The sequence below is a fragment of the Schistocerca americana genome, chromosome 10 (genome assembly GCF_021461395.2).
Source record: "Schistocerca americana isolate TAMUIC-IGC-003095 chromosome 10, iqSchAmer2.1, whole genome shotgun sequence".
NCBI classification, from domain to species: domain Eukaryota; kingdom Metazoa; phylum Arthropoda; class Insecta; order Orthoptera; family Acrididae; genus Schistocerca; species Schistocerca americana.
The window spans coordinates 156,201,498-156,221,132 of record NC_060128.1 but is presented as its reverse complement, the minus strand read 5'-3'; the positions used below and the strand labels follow the sequence as shown (position 1 = coordinate 156,221,132).

General features: G+C 44.1%; 1 protein-coding gene across 2 annotated transcripts in view; it reads left to right on the top strand.

The window, feature by feature from the left end:
• LOC124552607 (aminopeptidase N-like) overlaps positions 1–19,635 on the top strand; it is a 272,739-nt gene that overhangs the window by 127,667 nt on the left and 125,437 nt on the right. For both annotated transcript variants that reach the window (XM_047126932.1, XM_047126933.1), the window contains exon 10: positions 7,289–7,469. In XM_047126932.1, coding sequence (XP_046982888.1) covers positions 7,289–7,469 — 181 coding nt within the window. The remainder of the gene's footprint in view (positions 1–7,288; positions 7,470–19,635) is intronic.

The following is a 19,635-nucleotide window of genomic DNA, read 5'->3' as shown; positions in this document are numbered from 1 at the left end:
TGCAATTATGGTCAGTTATTGAAGCAGAATGGCTTAATATTTCTGCAGGGGACTTCCAACGACTTGTGGAGTTCATGCCACATTGAGCTACAGCACGAGGCCAGGTGAAAGGTTGTCTGACACAATATTAGGAGGTATACCATGACTTTTGTCACCTTAGTGAATAATGTAACTGGATAGATAAAAATTCTACTCATGAAGCAGCAACAGGAGAACACACGTATAAAGGTATTTAAATTTGCTATTGGAGTCAGTGGCTCCCTCTTCTGGCAGAAGGGCTGGGGAGAGTTTGGAGAAGTCACCCGGAACCCTGGGTTGGGGGAGACTTACTGGACGGGATAAGAAGGAAAGACTGACTGTTGAATGGGCCAGCCCACTGGTGGAAATGAAAAGTCTCCACTGTTACTCACATATGAGGTGCTATCCATAATTTTTGGGACTGGTGCTGCAGTCTGTTGAAAACCTTACCTTTGGACTAATGGTCACCATCATCCTTGACGTAGTTCCCATCTGCATGTTCACACAGGTCCCAGTGCTTCTACCACTGGTAAAACGTTTTCTGGAAGTCCTGTTCTTTGAGGGTGTTTATCACTGCCAGCGATGCTTCTTGAATCTTCTCTAGAGTGTCAAACTGACGGCCTTTCAACTTGAGTTTCAGTTTTGGCAATAGCGCGAAGACGCAAGGTGCCAAGTCTGGCGAGTGCGGTGGGTGCGCTACAACCGCCCTGTTGTTTCTTGCCAGAAAAGTCCTGGTGAGCAAGGACATGTGACAGAGCATGTTGTCGTGATGCAGCAGCCAGTTCCCTTGACCCAAAGTTCGGGCCGTCTATGCCGCATGTTTTCACGGAGCCATTGCAAAACATCACAGTAGTATGCGGAATTCACTGTTGGGTTGGATGGGATGAATTCTTTGTGCACAATTCCCTTGGTATCAAAGAAAATGATGATCATGCTCTTCATTTTGCTCTTCAACTGTCTCACTTTCTTGGGTCTTGGAGAGCCTGGGCTCTTCCACTGGGACGATTGTTGCTCTCATGTTCTGTCCCCAAAACACTTGTTGAAACATTGCAAGGGCCTCCATAGCCATTTTCCTGAGATTTGCACAGAATTTGATACATACGCGCTGTTCTGTTCCTGGATCCATCGTAAAATTGCCACACGGCAAACACAGAGTATTGTGAAAATCACTGTGGACACACAACATGTCCTGCAAGCTGAATGCCACTCCGCACACTGACTCATCAGATATGCAGCTCTCGCCATCTAGCAGTGCAAAGATCTATTACTCCTACTTTCCAGATGGCAGCACCAGTCCCGAAAATTTTAGAGTTCACCTCGTATGTAGCTATCCCGGTTGAATTTCCACTTTCAATCTTCTGTCATCAGATTGAAGTGCATCATTGTTTTTGTCTCTGTCTCCAAACTGCCCCACTCCTAACACCAAAATGGAGTGATGCAACAAGATGTTACTCATCAGGTACCCAAATCTAGCAGGTCAGGGGTGCACTGACCTCTGTGGAGAGGTCAAAAGGTCGTCCTTCTGGTGCTCAGAATTTGATGGCTCTCCCACCTGCACATTGTGTGTTTGTAGATGGCTCGGGAGACAGGAGTGATGATGTTGTGTGCACCTGTAGAGAAACAAATGATGTCTATAAACAGTTCTTTATTCATTCAGCATGGACAGTCACTGAGGTGCATCATCACCTATGTAGATGGCAGGGGGTGTGGCAGCTTACAGCTTGTGGTGCACATGCACTCCAGGAAGATTATGTCGTGACTCAGTGTAGCAAGCACACCACTATTTGTGTTGGGCAGTGCCAGTATGCGGCCCCGCCAGGACAACATCTTTTCATTTGTGGCAGGTCATACCATTGCTCAGAGTTTGACTCTGAACCAAAACCTGGAGTGCAGTGCCAGGATGCTGGCTGTTAAGGGCCCAGACTGTCGGGCTGTGGTCCTCAGATTGCATCTGTCACGGCAATAGCAGCATTGACATATTTACGGTGAGGTTTCGGAGGCCGTGGCTGCCAAAGTCTGGACACAGTAGCATTGCCCAGGTGGTCGACCTCGACGGCTGGGTATGGTGGATAAAATGCAGCTGCTCGGTGCTGACTTCACAGAGGGGCTGCGTTTCTGTCACTGCGGAAAGGTCTGGAACAGTGTGGGTGATCAACATCTGTGTGTTGTTGAGCAGCAGTATGATAAACTGTAGAAACTTCCTGGAGGCCAATCAGCATCCCAGGTCATTGGTATATGGAAGCAGTGGCACAGAAATTGCTACTTTTGCTGGGTTGTTTTATGGGCAGGGGCACTGTCTGGCAGTGGTCAGTGCACGGTAAAGTGTACGCAGAATAATGTGGCCATTAGACGCGTTATCAGCAGGGCACGCATGTGGGGAGTGGTAGTGGTGGGGGTTACAGGCAGCTGCTGTTGAGGAAATAAAAAGTGATGAAACTGAAGCCTGTGTTCAAGTTTTTTGTATATATTAAGTGGATCCCCCTCCACACTTGTATTTGCATGGGGACCATTCAAAAAGATCTACTATAACCTTTGCTTTGGTTAGTATCTATAAATAATTCCACTGAAAGTGTAACAAATGCAGTGATTTATTTTCAGCTGGTTTGTCAACCATTTGAAACTTTCAGAGAAGCATCATAAGTGGCAAATTTTGAATAAAGCCTAAACATTTCTCTTGTTGCCATTTTAAAATTTGCTTCTTTCACCAAAACACAGCGGAGTTTACACAGTGTCACCTCACTAACATGTTGTGCAACCACAACTGTGAGAGAATTCTGAAGCAGTGGTTTATTAAGTTTATTAAGTAAGGAAATCAGGAAAAGTAATTTCAATAACTTAGGAAAAAGCACATCCCTGGTACAAAAATAAATGCATAATGGCTTCACGTGTGGCATTCCAAAAACCACAGCATTTCTCATTTCACCAGGTATTGATGGCCCATAACATTACATTCTTTCATCAAAGAAGTCTGTAGTTAGTGAAATATAGTAGTAGATAACAAAGTTTTGTATAATAACCATATGGAAAAATACTCTCCTCTTTGCACACTATCATTTATCAAAATCTCAGTTTGATATGTCAAATCATTTGGATATTTCATTCTGGCTTCATCGCTGGCATGTGCGATCTCAAATGGGTGTGGTACATCAGATCAGTTTTCTCAAGACTGATGACAGATAGAGATGTCCACCCAAGTGTAAAGAAAAATTCAATACAGTAGCTAAAATTCCAAATGCAACAACATGTTATGTAATAAGCACCAAACACAAAATCATAGCTGTCCCTATTTCATTCCAAACTTTTTTGAATTTTGCGCAGTGTAAAAATCATGATAACAATGACTATTAATGAAATGATGTACACATCATCTTGAAGCTGACATATAAAGCTATAAGTAATGCAAAAATAAAACTTTTTTACTGAAAAGTTTTTGTAAAATTGTTTGAGAAAAATTGTAGTCTGTGCACCTTGATTGTGTCATTGCAGCATGTTGCCTACTGGCCAAAAGTGGGCAAATGATGTCGGCCTCCCCTTCTGAACAAACTAATGAACTCACACAGTGCTTTGGATGAAAATTGCTCACCTGTGCATCAGCCACCATATCTATGTGGAGTCCACTGATCATGACTCTGGCAGTATCTATTTTGTTAAAACTTCAGCGACCATCTTCCAAGGCAGAAGCTATGATTTTGAACATACTTATTGGTTAACTGCTAGCCACTGTTAGATATTTAAAGAAATTTGTGACATGCGGCTTAGGTGAATATTTACTTTATTGTGATTGGTCTGTCATTGACTTTGACTATCCTGCATAAATAAATAGAAAACACACACACACACACACACACACACACACACACACACACACACACACACACACACATACGGAACCATTGTCTCTGGCCACTAAGGCAGAGCTGCATGTAGCAACTGCAACTAATGGGAGGGGTGTCCCTGAAGTAAGGAGGAAGCTGGGATGGGGACAAGGAGGGAGGGATGGGAGCTAGGGATAGGGGGAGGTGTAGTGCTGGTTGTGGGAGCATGTAGAGATGTGTTGGGAACAGGGCAGAACTGCTAGGTGCAGTTGGAAGGTTTGAGGAAATGTGGTGGGGGGAGGGGGGGGGCAGGAGGGTGCATGAGAAGAGAAGTAGCGGAGGGGTGCGTCATTGGAATAGAAGGCTGTGTAGTGCTAGAGTTGAGACACGGAAGGGGATAGGTGGGTGAAGGACAGGGACTAGGAAAGGTGTTTCCTGCTTGAGATGAAAGCATTTTTGCCAAAATCTCAAATGTGCAGCAGTCTTTTTGTTGTGCCTGTCTGCAATGCAATGTCCCCTCTATATGGTGATGACAGTGTGTTTTCTTTATGCAACCTACTGTGTACATTTTGTCCATAGATTGTGGAAATACAAAACTGTCATACACCAATTGTACATCAGAACAACGTTGGAGTTTAGAAATCTATTGCTCTTCATCATTGAGGTTTTTGAATTCCAAAATTGTTCTGATGCACAATTAATATATGAGACTTTTGTAAGTACCTTTCTCAGTGCACAGATAAAATTTATGCCTCAGTTTGTGTAAAAAAAAAGCACACACACACATTAACATGCATCAAACAATGGAAAATCCAGGATGAATGTAACAATATTACAAAAGGGACAGTTGCTACTCACCATATAGCAGAGATGCTGAGGCACAGACAGGCATAATAAAAGTACTGTCAGAAAGTGAGCTATCAGCCATCAAGACCTTTGTCAGTAAAAGGCAACATAGGCATACACACTTGACCACAACATCTGGCTACTGGGGCCAGACTGCGGGCAGCAGCACATGATGGGAGAGGCAGCGTGGTGATGGAAGCACTAAGGAGGCTGGGGCGGGCCGAGAGAGGTATAGCAGGGTAGGGGTGTGTGACAGTAAAGTGCTGCTTTTGGGAGCTTACAGGGCTAAAGGGATGATGTGGAGAGAGGATGGGGCAGGTAGGTGCCATTGGGAGGTTGATGGAGGTTGTGTGTGTGTGTGTGGGGGGGGGGGGGGAGGGGGGGCAGGGGGGGGGGGGTAGTCAAAAAGGAGAGATGTAAAAAGCCTATGGGCACATTGGTGGAATAGATGGCTGTGTGGTGCTGTAATGGGAACAAGGAAGGGGCTAGATGGGTAAGGACAATGACTAACGAAGTTTGAAGCCAGGAGGGTTCATGTACATAGTACATATTGCAGTGAGAGTTCCCACCTGTGCAATTCAGAAAAGCCGGTATTGGTGGGAAGGATTCGGATGGCACAAGCTGTGAAGCTGTCACTGAAATGAAGAATGTCATATTGGATGGCGTGCTTAGCAACGGGGTGATCAAGCTGTTTCTTGGCTGCACATTGTCGGTGGCCATTCATGAAGACAGACAACTTTTTGGTTGTCATGCACACATGGAATGCACCACAGTGGTTGCAGCTTAGCTTGTAGATCACATGACTGGGTTCATGGGTAGCCCTTCATTTGATGGGATAGGTGACTCTTGTGACTGGACTGGAGTAGGTGGTGGTAGGAGGATGTTTGGAACAGCGCTTGCATCTAGCTCTCTTACGGGGATATGAGCCATGAGGCAAGGAGTTGGGAGCAGGGGTTGTTTAGGGATGGATGAGAATACTGTGTAGGTTCGGTGGGCAGCGGATTACCACTGTGGGAGGGGTGGAAAGGATTGGGGGGGGGGGGGGGGGACATTTCTCATTTCAGGGAACAATGATAGATAGGGAAACTCTGGTCAAGAACCCAATTCAGTTGCTCCAGTCCCGGGTGCTATTGAGCCATGAGGGCAGTGCTCCTCTATGTCCAGACAGTGGGACTTTGGGAGGTGTTGGGTGACTGGAAAGATAAGGCAAGGGAGACCTATTTTTGTACAAGTTTGAAAGGGTAATTACAATCTTTAAAGGCCTCAGTTAGACCCTCTGTATATTTTGTGAGGGGCCACTAATCACTACAGGTGTGACAGCCACAGGTGGGTAGTATCTATGAAAGGAGCTTCGTGGTATGGAAAGGATGGCTGCTATCAAAGTGGAAGTATTGCTGGTGGTCGGTAGGTTTGATATGGATAGAGGTACTGATGTAACCATCTTTGAGGTGTAGGTCAATATCGAGGAAGGTGGCTTGATGGACAGAGTAGGACCAGGTTTAGCCAATGGGGGAGATGATGTTGAGATTCTGGAGGAATGTGGATAGGGAGTCCTCACCCTCGATCTAGATCACGTAGATGTCGTCAGAGAACCCAAAACAGGAGAAGGATTTGGGATTCTGGGTGTTTAGGAAGGATTCCTCTTGTTAGCCCTTGAATAGTTTGACATAGGATGGTGCCACGCAGGTGCCTGTAGCTGTACCCCATATTTGGTTAGTCATTGTCCTTACTCATCTGGCCCCTTTTCTGTTCCCATTCCAGCACTACACAGCCTCCTATTCCACCAACGCACCCAAAGTCTTTTTACTTCTCTCCTTTTCTGCTACCTCCCCCCCCCCCCTCCCCATGCATCCTCCATAAACCTCCTGACTGCACCTTTCTGCCATACCCTCTCTCCGACTCATCGCTGCAGACTCCCACAAGCAGCACTTTACCGTCACTCACCCCTACCCTGCTATCCCTCCCAATTCCCTGCCCCAGTCTCCTCAGTACCCCCATCACTCAATTGCCTCTTCCACCATGCACTGCTGCTCACAGTCTGGTCCCAGCAACAAGAGACTGTGCTCATGTGTGTGCGAGTTGTGTTTGCGTGAGTGTGAGTGTGTGTGTACATTGTCTATCTCTGGTAGAGGCCTTGTTGACTGAAAGTTCACTTTCTGACAGTGTTTTTGTTGTGCCTATCTGCTACTCAGCATTTTCAGTGTGTGGTGAGTAGCAACCATCCTTTTCATACTATTGTTACGTTATGGTGTATGTTTGATATATTTAGTGTTCTGTTTCTTTATGCTAATACAATGATGGTGGACAATGATTGAAACTGGCTATAATAAGTAATCATGAGATGTGTTCTGTGCTGTATGCTAGGAATAAACTACAGCACAGAGTGTATTTATCCAGGAAAAATTGTGCAGGTAAAATTAGGCATATAACAGCTCACCCAGAGGCATGGAAGTAGTCATTATTCCCACACACCATTCTTGACAGGAGAGGGAAGAAACTGTAATATATGAAACAATGACTTTATATCTCCCATGCACTTTATTGTGATTTGCTGATTATAGATACAGATTAAAAAAAATAAAAATATATATGTTTTGTATTGTCAACAGGGATGACCGGATACTTGTTGGGCCGGAAACAACAAGTGATAACTTGCAGAGAGCGGCCATACACATTGTTCACGAGTTCAGTCACCAGTGGTTTGGCAACCTAGTCACACCAATTTGGTTTTCAGAGACATGGCTCAAGGAAGGCTTAGCCACATTCCTTGAGTACCGAGCAACCAATTTTGTAAGTACAGTTAACTGTGGGCTGTTTAGGTGACCAGCCATCATTTATTGAATTTGTACTAAAACCAGGAACAGAGCTTTGAATTAGTGTAGGCAATTACTTAAATTTTTGTGAACTGTAATGCAGAGGCACACTTTAAAAGATCAGAAAGTTTTTGGTGGGTGGGGGGCTGAGAATGTGAGAAGCAGTGAATGAATGGAGGGTATGAGAAAGAGCAAAACAAGGAAGCTGGAGTTCACTTTGTAAATGGAAAAGGAGTGGAGTTGAAAATGTCAAGAGGAGAAATGGTGATTACATGCTTTGGAAACAGTAAGGGTGTAAGGCAAGTCTAGTGTCCAACTTCCAAAATAGTATGAAGTGCACTCCCTACCACCTAATGACCATTGCTTGCACACTTGCAACTACTTTGCTCACAGGGCATTATCTCTGAAACAAGTAATATGGTCTGTGAAATATGAAACAAGAAATAATCATTCATTAAAAGAATTTGTACAGAGTGCTCAGCTTTGAGGGGTGAGGATGCATTGCACTGGAGTCAGACTCCTACAAGCTAAGCTACCCTAAAGCATTAACAAAGAATTACCTAATCTATAGATGTTGAATCAGCACTGGAGTATTGAATGCTTTTGGTCTAGCTCTAAATATGAAATATCGCTTGAAACTTGGCCCTAGGTGTTTAACTGTCAGATGATCACAGTGGTGTGGCTGAATGGTGGAACCCCCTTTATAGTGCCATTAAAATTACTTGATGCTTGATGTCTATCACTTGCCATTACAGTGTTGCCACATCCACTGCCTTCTACTGCTCAGTTACAGACAGCACATGGCACAGTGCATCACTTAACAAATGCTGTTAATGTGTAACATGAAGAAATGTTGGAAGTGGTCACCATGAGGTGTGACAGAAATGCAAGATGCTCTGCTGACAGATGATTTTAACTGAAGAATGACTGAACTGTGGCAGGCTATGGGTTTTGTAGCCCTGAATTTAAACTTAGGTGTCCTAACCTAATCACAGCCTCATGATGTGCAATCTTTATGAAAAAACTGCGACCAACCTTCTGTGACAGAACTAAAATCATGATCACTTTGTTATGTCGTTTAAGGCTAACCTCTATGAGTAACTTCAAGACAGAAAAATGTCGTAATATGTTTGTTTGCATAGCCATCTTTGTTATAACCTTTAATCACCAATAATTGCGTGGATATTCAACGTCGGCTGCATCAACACGTACGGTAGATCGGCAGCAGCGACAGGACTGGCTTCTCGGGCTGGTGGAGGCGAAGGAAGGGGTGGTGGCACCGGCATGGCCACCACTCGGGGGCACATCTGGTCGTAATGGCGAACAACCATGCCGTCGTCCGTACGTATTTCACAAAGCCGGCGGCCGCGAAGAGCCTTGACCACCCCTGAAATCCATTTAGGGCTAGATCCATACCCTTGTGCCCACATGTCAGTGCCCACCGAGTATTTTCCCGCACTAGGGGACACAGCACAAGGCCTGACAGGGTGAAGCAGGTGCAGTAGAGTGCGCAGTTGGCGGCCATGCAGGAGTTCAAAATGGTTCAAATGGCTCTGAGCGCTGTGGGACTTAACATCTATGGTCATCAGTCCCCTAGAACTTAGAACTACTTAAACCTAATTAACCTAAGGACATCACACAACACCCAGTCATCACGAGGCAGAGAAAATCCCTGACCCCACCGTTAATCAAACCCGGGAACCCGGGCGTGAGAAGCGAGAACGCTGCCGCATGACCACGAGCTGCGGACTGCAAGAGTTCAGCAGGGCTGCGATCACCCAGAGGTGTGAAGCGATAAGAACTCAGAAATTGCAGCAGAGCGTCATCTGTGGAAAAATCACTAAGGAATTTTTTCATCTGGCTTTTGAAAGTGCGGACAAGGCGCTCGGCCTCCCCATTCGATTGCGGATGGAAGGGCGGTGCTGTAACATGATGAATCCCTTGTCCAGTACAAAAATCACAGAAGGCCTGCGAAGAGAACTGAGGGCCATTGTCCGTGACGATCGTGGATGGAAGACCTTCTAGTGCAAAGATTTTAGACAAAGCCAGCGTCGTCGCCGCAGTGGTGGGCGACGGACATCGAACAAGAAATGGAAACTTCAAGAAGGCATCAATCAACAGTAGCCAATAAGTACCGAGGATGGGGCCGGCAAAGTCAGCGTGCACCCGTTCCCATGGCTGCGCCGGATCAGGCCACGAAGAGGGCATTGTATGAGGTGCAGCCAGTTGTTGAGCACACTGACCACACGCAGCAACCATGTGGGCGATGTCCGAATCAATACTGGGCCAATAAACGTGCCTGCGGGCCAGGGACTTAGTCCGAGAAATACCCCAATGGCCTTCATGCAACAGTTTGAGAACATCTTTGTGAAGAGAGGCTGGCACCACGACCCGTGGAGATGCGCCATCCGTGGCCAGAACAACAACACCATCACGAACAGACAGACGAAGGTGCAAGGCATGGTAGTTGCGAAGGGGATCCGATGCCTGGCTCTTGGTCCTGTCCGGCCAACCCCGTTGAACAAAACTGATCACCTGACGCAGGACCGGGTCCCGCGCAGTAGTCGACGTGACCTGCGAACCTGTAAGTGGAAAACCCTCGACCGCACGACGTTCTTCCTCATCAATGTGGAAACAGAGTAGTTCATCACGATTGAAAACCGGGTCGGGACCCATCGTCAATCGTGACAATGCGTCAGCGTTGGTGTGCTGGGCCGTGGGGCGATAGTGAATCTCATAGGGAAAACAAGACAAGTATAAGGCCCAACGTTGCAGGCGGTGAGCTGCCTTATCCGGAAGCGACGCCAATGGGCTGAACAGAGAGACCAGCGGCTTGTGGTCGGTGATGAGGTGAAACTTAGAACCATACAAAAAAACGCTGAACTTTTTTAGAGCATAAATGATAGCGAGCGCCTCCTTTTCGATTTGAGAGTAATGCCGTTGCGCATCGTTGAGGGTCTTGGAAGCATAGGCGATGGGTCGTTCTGACCCATCCTCATACCGATGGGTGAGAACAGCCCCTAGGCCATACTGTGATGGGTCAGTCGCCAGAACCAAGTGCTGACCCGGACAGAATGTGGCAAGACAAGGCGCCAACTGCAAATGAGCCTTCAGGTGGACAAAAGCCCTCTCACACTCGTCGGACCAACAGAAAGGGATGTTTTTGCATAACAGCTGATGCAGAGGATGAGCTACCGCTGCCGAGGATGGAATGAATTTGTGTTAATAAGCAATCTTGCCTAGAAACGCCTGAAGTTCTTTGACCATAGATGACCGGGGTAGAGCATTAATGGCCGCAACGTGCTGATGTAGAGGACGTATACCCTCACGGGACAAGTGGAAACCAAGATACACAATGGAGGGTTGGAAGAACTGTGACTCGTCCAGATTGCACCTGAACCCAGCCGAATGCAAAACCCGAAACAATGAACGCAAATTGCGAAGGTGCTCCTCAGTGGAGGCCCCTGTGACAACAATGTCATCCAGATAGTTTATGCAGCTGGGAACGGAAGCCGTGAGCTGTTCCAAAAACCACTGAAAAATGTCTGGCGCGCTAGCGATGCCAAACGATAACCGCTGGTACTGATACAACCCACAAGGAGTGTTGATGATGAGAAATTCCTTGGAAGAAGCATCCAACGGCAACTGATGGTACACCTCCGATAAGTCAAGTTTGGAAAAGAACTGGCCCCCAGCGAGCTTGGTAAATAACTCCTCAGGACGGGGAAGAGGATAAGTGTCAATGAGGCTCTGAGTGTTGACAGTGGCTTTAAAATCACCACACAATCGCAGACTCCCATTTGGTTTAGAAACCACCACGATTGGCAATGCCCATTTGCTGGAGGTAACAGGAAGGAGAATCCTTGAAGCTGTTAACCTGTCTATCTCAGCCTTGACAGGTGCACGCAATGCCACTGGAATAGGGCGTGCCAGGAAAAACTTAGGGCGAGCTTTAGGTTTAAGAGTAATGTGGGTTTCAAAATCCTTGACACGGATGAAAATTCAGAACACAATCCATCCAGCTGTTGATATGGAATTTCCTCAGATATGAGGTGCACATCATCACCAATGGAGAACCCGAACAAGTGGAAGGCATCATAACCTAACAGGTTTTCAGTGCCCGCATGATCCAGATTTCGCGTAACTGGAGACAAGGGAGGGGAGCCCAACTCAAAATAGTGCGAGAATTAATGAGAGTTACTGCAGAGCCAGTGTCCACTTGCATGCGAATGTCTTTATCCAGAACATGAACAGTAACAAACAGCTTATTTGTTTGAGAGAGCACACAGTTAACATCCATGTCCGATGCCTCGTCCTTGTCAACAGGAACTTTAGGGGACTGACACACAGAAGCAATGTGGCCTTTTTTCCTACATGAATTACACGTGGCCCAACGTTTTGGACATGCGGCCCTGTCATGCTGTACGAAACAACGTGGACAAGAAGGAAGTGTGGAATGAACCAGCTTCTGTGGTTGCTGTTTTCGCTGCGAGCGTTACGGCCAACGCGACGTGGTTTACACGAGTGAACCGCCGCCACGTCTTCGTTCTCCTGTGAAACAGGCAAATTGTCCGTGTCGAAAGTTGACTGTACAGCGCCTACATCACACCACGTGTCTATTTGCGCGCCAGCAGCGTGAGACACTTCAGAGGATTGAGCGATGCTTAGAACTTCCGACAACGATGTGTTTGGCAGTTGTAGGGCACGTTGCCAAACTTCTTTATCAGGAGCAAGCCATAGAATAGCATCCCTAACCATTGAATCAGCATAAGACTCATGATGAGTGTCCGTGACAAACTGACATTTCCTACTCAGACCGTGTAGTTCCGCCGCCCAAGCCCGGTAAGATTGATGGGGCTGTTTACGACACTGGTAGAACGCCACGCGGGCGGCAACTACGTGCGTGTTTTTCTGGTAATAGTTAGACAATAAGTCACACATTTCTTGGAAGGACAGAGAGGCAGGTTCCCGCTGAGGGGCTAACTGAGATAGCAGCTGATAGATCCATGGGGAAATCCAAGATAGAAATAACGACTTACACATAGGAGCATCAACATCGCCGAAAGCCAAGAAGTGTTACCGCAAACGCTTCTCATAATCCTCCCAATCTTCACTGGCCTCATCGTAAGGAGGAAATGGAGGCAGAGATGAGGAAGACAGATGATGAGTAAGTGACGTCAACAATGCCTGAATAGCAGCCGTCAGCTGTTTTTGTTGTTCAATGAGCGCTTACATAAGCTGTTCCATGTCTGCCCCGTCACGAACACACAAATCCACAATGCAGTGAAAATATCCCATCCTCGTCACCAAAAAGTGTTATAACCTTTAATCACCAATAATTGCATGGATATTCAAACACACTCACTTAGAAACAATAGCTTGTTACATGATAACAACTCAGTGTCTCTTATTCGACTGCCATGCCGTGACATGCGGCCGGCGCCGTTCGTACCTAGGTGGCGCTCCCGCGGAGCGCCTCTATCGCCATTTGCGCGTACTGTCGTGGCGGCACTGTTAAATGTCGTGGTGCTGTCACAACAATCTTCCCCAGCAGAATTTCAGTTTTAGCAGTAAAAGCAAACTGCAATTTCTCCCTATCATTGGTACGTGAGACTCTCCTCACACTGGCTTTATGGAATGTGTTCATTGCCAAACAATAAGAAGTCCTGGTTGGCATTTGGTTGCAGATTGTAGGCAACACAAGCACATTCCATATGAAAAAAGAATGATAGTAAGAAAAATAAGAGCAAATAAAGGTAATACAATCATGAAAATAACCCAGCAAAGAATGAGAAATAAAAGAGTTATGTTTAAACTAGTTAACTGAATAAAACTGATAACCGAAATCTTGTGATTAGGTTTAGAAAAAAAAAAATGTTGCATTTGCCAATATTCAAACCTTTAATCTTCTAAGTGTCAGGTTTATGTACTAACCACTATGCTATACCATTACACTGCAAAATGCTGTTGTATTTATGACTCTGCAGTCCCAGTAACGGTGATTAATTGACAGTGCTTAGGAATTCAGCTTCATGAAATGTTGTGCAAAGTGTATCAAATGTAAACCAATCCCTGTAATTATACTAACTGCATAAATGACACTGAATCACATCTCGTGCAGAAGTATCCGGTAGTGTTTGGTTAGTGCTGTTTGGTTAGCCAGACCCAGGTTTCAGGATGCAGACACTTCAAGAAAGAAAGCCAAACAAGAAATTGGAAGTGAACTAATTGTTGTGGCAGTTAGGCAGTGGCAAACAGTTCAGGCATGATGTGGAGTGCTATGACTTGGGGAGATAATCTACAATGCATTAAGTGTCAACTATTAAATAATTTTAATCAGACTATAGGTGTTGTTGTGTACCATATGACTGCATACACACAAGCACTAAAGGAACAATGTCCATTTAATTAGACAAAATGCAGCTGCAGTTATTTCCAGCCAAAAGTGAAATGATCAAAATATCACTGTCAAGTCTGCTGCTGGATCACATTGTTTAAATTTTGCAGTATTTTAGAAATCAACTGCTCACACAACATCAGTTGGTTACTGCTGGTAAGGAAACACATCTCACACAGTAACCAGCAAGAACCAGCTAATGATGTCAATCAGTTAATTTGAACCAATACTGTGGGAACTTCCTGGGAGATTAAAACTGTGTGATGGACTCAGAACCTTTCGCAAGCATGTGCACTACTGACTGAGCTACCCAACCACGACTCATTACCCACCCTCACAGCTTCACTTGCCTGCAAAAGACAAAGGTCATAAGTTCAAGTCTTGGTCTGGCATACAGTTTTTATCTGCCAGGAAGTTTCATATCAATGCATGCTTCACCGCAGAGTGAAAATCTCGTTCTGGTAATATTATGGGATTTACATGACATGATCCAGTGCGATATTTGACAGCTGTATGTTGGTTATTTTTATTTTGTGTAGAAGTGACCATAATGGAGTTTCATCTAGTGGAGTGGACAGGGCTCTTTTAAGGTGTGTGTGTGTGTGTGTGTGAATATCTTTCCTTGTGAAAAAGCCAAGAAAATATGAAAAAAAACTGACAGGATGCCACAGAAAGCAAAACTGCCAGCTTGCAACCTGAAAAGAAAAGAGGTACAACCTATGAGGAGCTGCAACACTGATAACAGTGTAGTGCTTCTGCTTGCTGACCAGGGAAATGTAACTACAGCAATGAAAACAGAAGATAATCAGCAGAGATATGTGACCTACTAGATGTGACAATCTACCAAAAGCTAAGCACGGAACCAACACAGTGGATAACAGAAAATACAAATCTGTTATTCAAGACCTCTTTCTTTGCATACTTACAGAGAAAGTGCAACTTATGCTTTCTTCTTTCATAAGATACAGCAGAATACAACATTTGTTACACAAAATTACTAGATACGCAGAGTAAAAAATAACAGTAATAATTTATTTTTTATGACCACTTGTAATGTCCCAAGACTTTCTAGGAACACGGCTCATTTAAATGGCAAAAGAAATGCAATTAAGGTGAACACACGGATTAGACAGTTAGCCAAGATTTCAAATACAATGAAGCTTAACTTCCCTGCAGAGCCTGCAATTTAGAAGCATTAGGCTTTCATTATAGAATGGGAACATCTTGTCACCTTTACCAACACCGGCTGATACCTGAGGCCCTCAGTAGCCAATACCCAAATTCTGATTATGAACACTCACTCAAATAAACCACAAGGAAACAAAAATACATGAAACTTCCTGGCGGATTAAAACTGTGTGCCCGACTCGGTCTTGCATGATTCTAATGGCCAAGATAACAAGAATGCCAAATAAATAGACGTAAATAGAAGTGTGTATTCAGTTCTGAAAATTTAGTGTCATTTATGGACTAACCAACACAAACAACAACATCTGTTAAACATTTTTCGCCTGAAAGGCACAGCAAAGCATGAATAGCAACTGCAAATAAGGACGTTTCTTAGTAATTAGGCATTAAAAGCAACATCATAAAACTACAAATATCTCAGAGTTCTGAGGAGCATATGTGGGACATATATCACCAACTGAAATTCAATTTATATCACCAACTGAAATTAAGTTAGGTTTAAATTCTAGGGCAAATGTGCCTCTAGCTTACAGTTCACACTGCTCCTGCCTGCACACATAAGCAAATAACACGTCTAGAACATCAGCGGCACAGCCGTACGGTGATGCAGCCCTTAGTCTTAGCGGAGCTTCAAAGACAACACTAAAACATACTAAAATACAATATTAGATGAGGCAGTGTAGGGAATTTACACTCAAAATGACAAGGAGCTGTTCCTTATCTAAGGCAAAAGTATTTAAAAGTCACTAAAGCCACTCAAACGATTGCCGAAGCATCATTCCGGAAGAAGTGACTACAAAGCATGATGTATACCAAGGTATCCTACCAGACTTTACAAATAGCAGAAATCTTCACATTCAAGTCTGCACAGAAACAACCAATGGCAAGGTGAAAAGAAGTGAAGACACTTGCAGAAAAGGTAATGTGTGACAAATCCACTGCACTGAGACAAAGACAGTGACCATTCAAGTCCACTGCCAGCTCCACAGCAAAACACAGTTGCAATTGCTGCACTGTATGACCGAGCACGCGCCTTTCCAATTTGCCTTGTACTGGCTTGTATCCACTCCACCGACTGCCAACCACCCATCGCTCTGCAACCTTGCTTCGGTTGAGTGCCACCTAACTTCTTCAATTGATACCTGACACAGATTATAGTTTACACAGAAATCGAGGCACCATGCTTCAACTTCCCACATCAAAACCACAAGATACTCACACCCCTCCTTGGAAAAGAGAATATTTGGGGAATTTTTTGTACTGTCGTTAACTTGGCAGATATTATTCCTAGATGTCTGGCCATTGGCTAAGTTATTGACTAAGAGATTAACAGGACTCAGGAACCTTAACACGTCACATGGATGCAAATAACGAGGAACTAACTTATGAGCAATGCCCACACCCCCTTTTGCTGCAACACTAAAATAGTGAATGAAAACTCTGTCTCCTACCTTGGCCCCTAAATTTGTGTTTCCCTTGTTTGTAATTAAAGAAATTGGTTGCAATTAAAGAAATTATTCAGGTAGTGAAGGGAGACGAAAATTTAATGGTCATGGGTGACTGGAATTCGAGAGTAGGAAAAGGGAAAGAAGGAAACATAGTAGGTGAATATGGATTGGGGCTAAGAAATGAAAGAGGAAGCTGCCTGGTAGAATTTTGCACAGAGCATAACTTAATCATAGCTAACACTTGGTTCAAGAATCATGAAAGAAGGTTGTATACATGGAAGAACCCTGGAGATACTAGAAGGTATCAGAGAGATTATATAATGGTAAGACAGAGATTCAGGAACCAAGTTTTAAATTGTAAGACATTTCCAGGGGCAGATGTGGACTTGACCACAATCTATTAGTTATGAACTGTAAATTAAAACTGAAGAAACTGCAAAAAGGTGGGAATTTAAGGAGATGGGACCTGGATAAACTGAAAGAACCAGAGGTTGTACAGGGTTTCAGGGATGGCATAAGGGAACAATTGACAGGAATGGGGGAAAGAAATACAGTAGAAGAAGAATGGGTAGCTTTGAGGGATGAAGTAGTGAAGGCAGCAGAGGATCAAATAGGTAAAAAGATGAGGGCTAGTAGAAACCCTTGGGTAACAGAAGAAATATTGAATTTAATTGATGAAATGAGAAAATATAAAAATGCAGTGAATGAAGCAGGCAAAAAGGAATACAAACGTCTCAAAGATGAGGTTGACAGGAAGTGCAAAATGGCTAAGCAGGGATGGCTAGAGGACAAATGTAAGGATGTAGAGGCTTATCTCACTAGGGGTAAGATAGATACTGCCTACAGGAAAATTAAAGAGACCTTTGGATAAAGGAGAACCACTTGCATGAATATCAAGAGCTTTAATGGAAACCCAGTTCTAAGCAAAGAAGGGAAATCAGAAAGGTGGAAGGAGTATATACAGGGTGATGTACTTAAGGACAATATTATGGAAATGGAAGAGTATGTAGATGAAGATGAAATGGTAGATATGGTACTGCGTGAAGGGTTTGACAGAGCACTGAAAGACCTGAGTTGAAACAAGGCCCCTGGAGTAGACAACATTCCATTAGAACTACTGACAGCCTTGGGAGAGCCAGTCCTTACAAAACTCTACCATCTGGTGAGCAAGATGTATGAGACAGGCGAAATACCCTCAGACTTCAAGAAGAATAAAATAATTCCAATCCCAAAGAAAGCAGTGTTGACAGATGTGAAAATTACCGAACTATCAGTTTAATAAGTCACAGCTCCAAAATACTAAGACAAATTCTTTACAGATGAATGGAAAAACTGATAGAAGCCGACCTCAGGGAAGATCAATTTGGATTCCATAGAAATGTTGGAACACGTGAGGCAATACTGACCCTACGACTTATCTTAGAAGAAAGATTAAGGAAAGGCAAACCTACATTTCTAGCATTTGTAGACTTAGAGAAAGCTTTTGACAATGTTGATTGGAATACTCTCTTTCAAATTCTGATGGTGGTAGGGGTAAAATACAGGGAGCGAAAGGCTATTTACAATTTGTGCAGAAAGCAGATGGCAGTTATAAGAGTCGAGGGGTATGAAAGGGGGGAAGCAGTGGTTGGGAAGGGAGTGAGACAGGGTTGTAGCCTATCCCCGATGTTATTCAATCTGTATATTGAGCAAGCAGTAAAGGAAACAAAAGAAAAGTTCGGAGTAGGTATTAAAATCCATGGAAAAGAAATAAAAACTTTGAGGTTCGCCGATGACATTGTAATTCTGTTAGAGACAGCAAAGTACTTGGAAGAGCAGTTGAACGGAATGGACAGTATCTTGAAAGGAGGGTATAAGATGAACATCAACAAAAGCAAAACAAGGATAATGGAATGTAGTCAAATTAAATCGGGTGATGCTGAGGGAATTAGATTAGGAAATGAGACACTTAAAGTAGTAAAGGAGTTTTGCTATTTGGGGAGCAAAATAACTGATGATGGTCGAAGTAGAGAGGATATAAAATGTAGACTGGCAATGGCAAAGAAAGCGTTTCTGAAGAAGAGAAATTTGTTAACATCAACTATAGATATAAGTGTGAGGAAGTCGTTTCTGAAAGTATTTGTATGGAGTGTAGCCATGTATGGAAGTGAAACGTGGACGATAAATAGCTTAGACAAGAAGAGAATAGAAGCTTTCGATATGTGGTGCTACAGAAAAATGCTGAAGATTAGATGGGTAGATCACATAACTAATGAGGAGGTATTGAACAGAATTGGGGAGACGAGGAGCTTGTGGCACAACTTGACTAGAAGAAGGGATCAATTGGTAGGACATGTTCTGAGGCATCAAGGGATCACAAATTTAGCATTGGAGGGCAGTGTGGAGGGTAAAAATCATAGAGGGAGACCAAGAGATGAATACACTAAGCAGATTCAGAAGGATGTACTCTGCAGTAGGTACTGGGAGATGAAGAAGCAAGGAATTATGAAAATATTGGAATATCGGAGGTACCACCTCCTTAGGTAAACAAATTCTAAAGGTTTTATTGCCTCTCTTCCTATGACAAACAATGCCTTTATTTAAGATGTACCCCATCACATGTTCCCCATCATATTACCTATGTTTGATTGATAGGGTTCTGATCCTGTTTATTCTTAAGATTTCCAAAGAGCCATTGCACCACAGTCAGCGCCCTGGACACCCAAGCAACCTGCTAGGTCTCATGCACATCCTGCCTGTGTTAGTCTTCTTCAGTTCTTCAAACATACAACTCAAGGTGTCAGTGATTTGGTTATTGGTGGGGGCCTTTAATATACTTAACTTTAAAATATAATGTGGAGATACAGAACACCCACCATGTAATATTTTCCATATTCCTGGTGTGCCCTAAGACCCTGCTCGTGACTGGTTATGTCTCTAATACAAACACACTGTTCTCGAGATTAAACTCGAACTTTTCCAAAGTGAAAATAACTGCTAGAGTGTCCTACTCATACATGCAGTACCTAAGCTCTGTAGGGGATGGTCCCCTCAATGCGTAAGTGACAGGATGGTGTTCACCTTAATGCTCTTGCGAGAGAACAGCTGTAACCCCATAATTAGAGGCATCA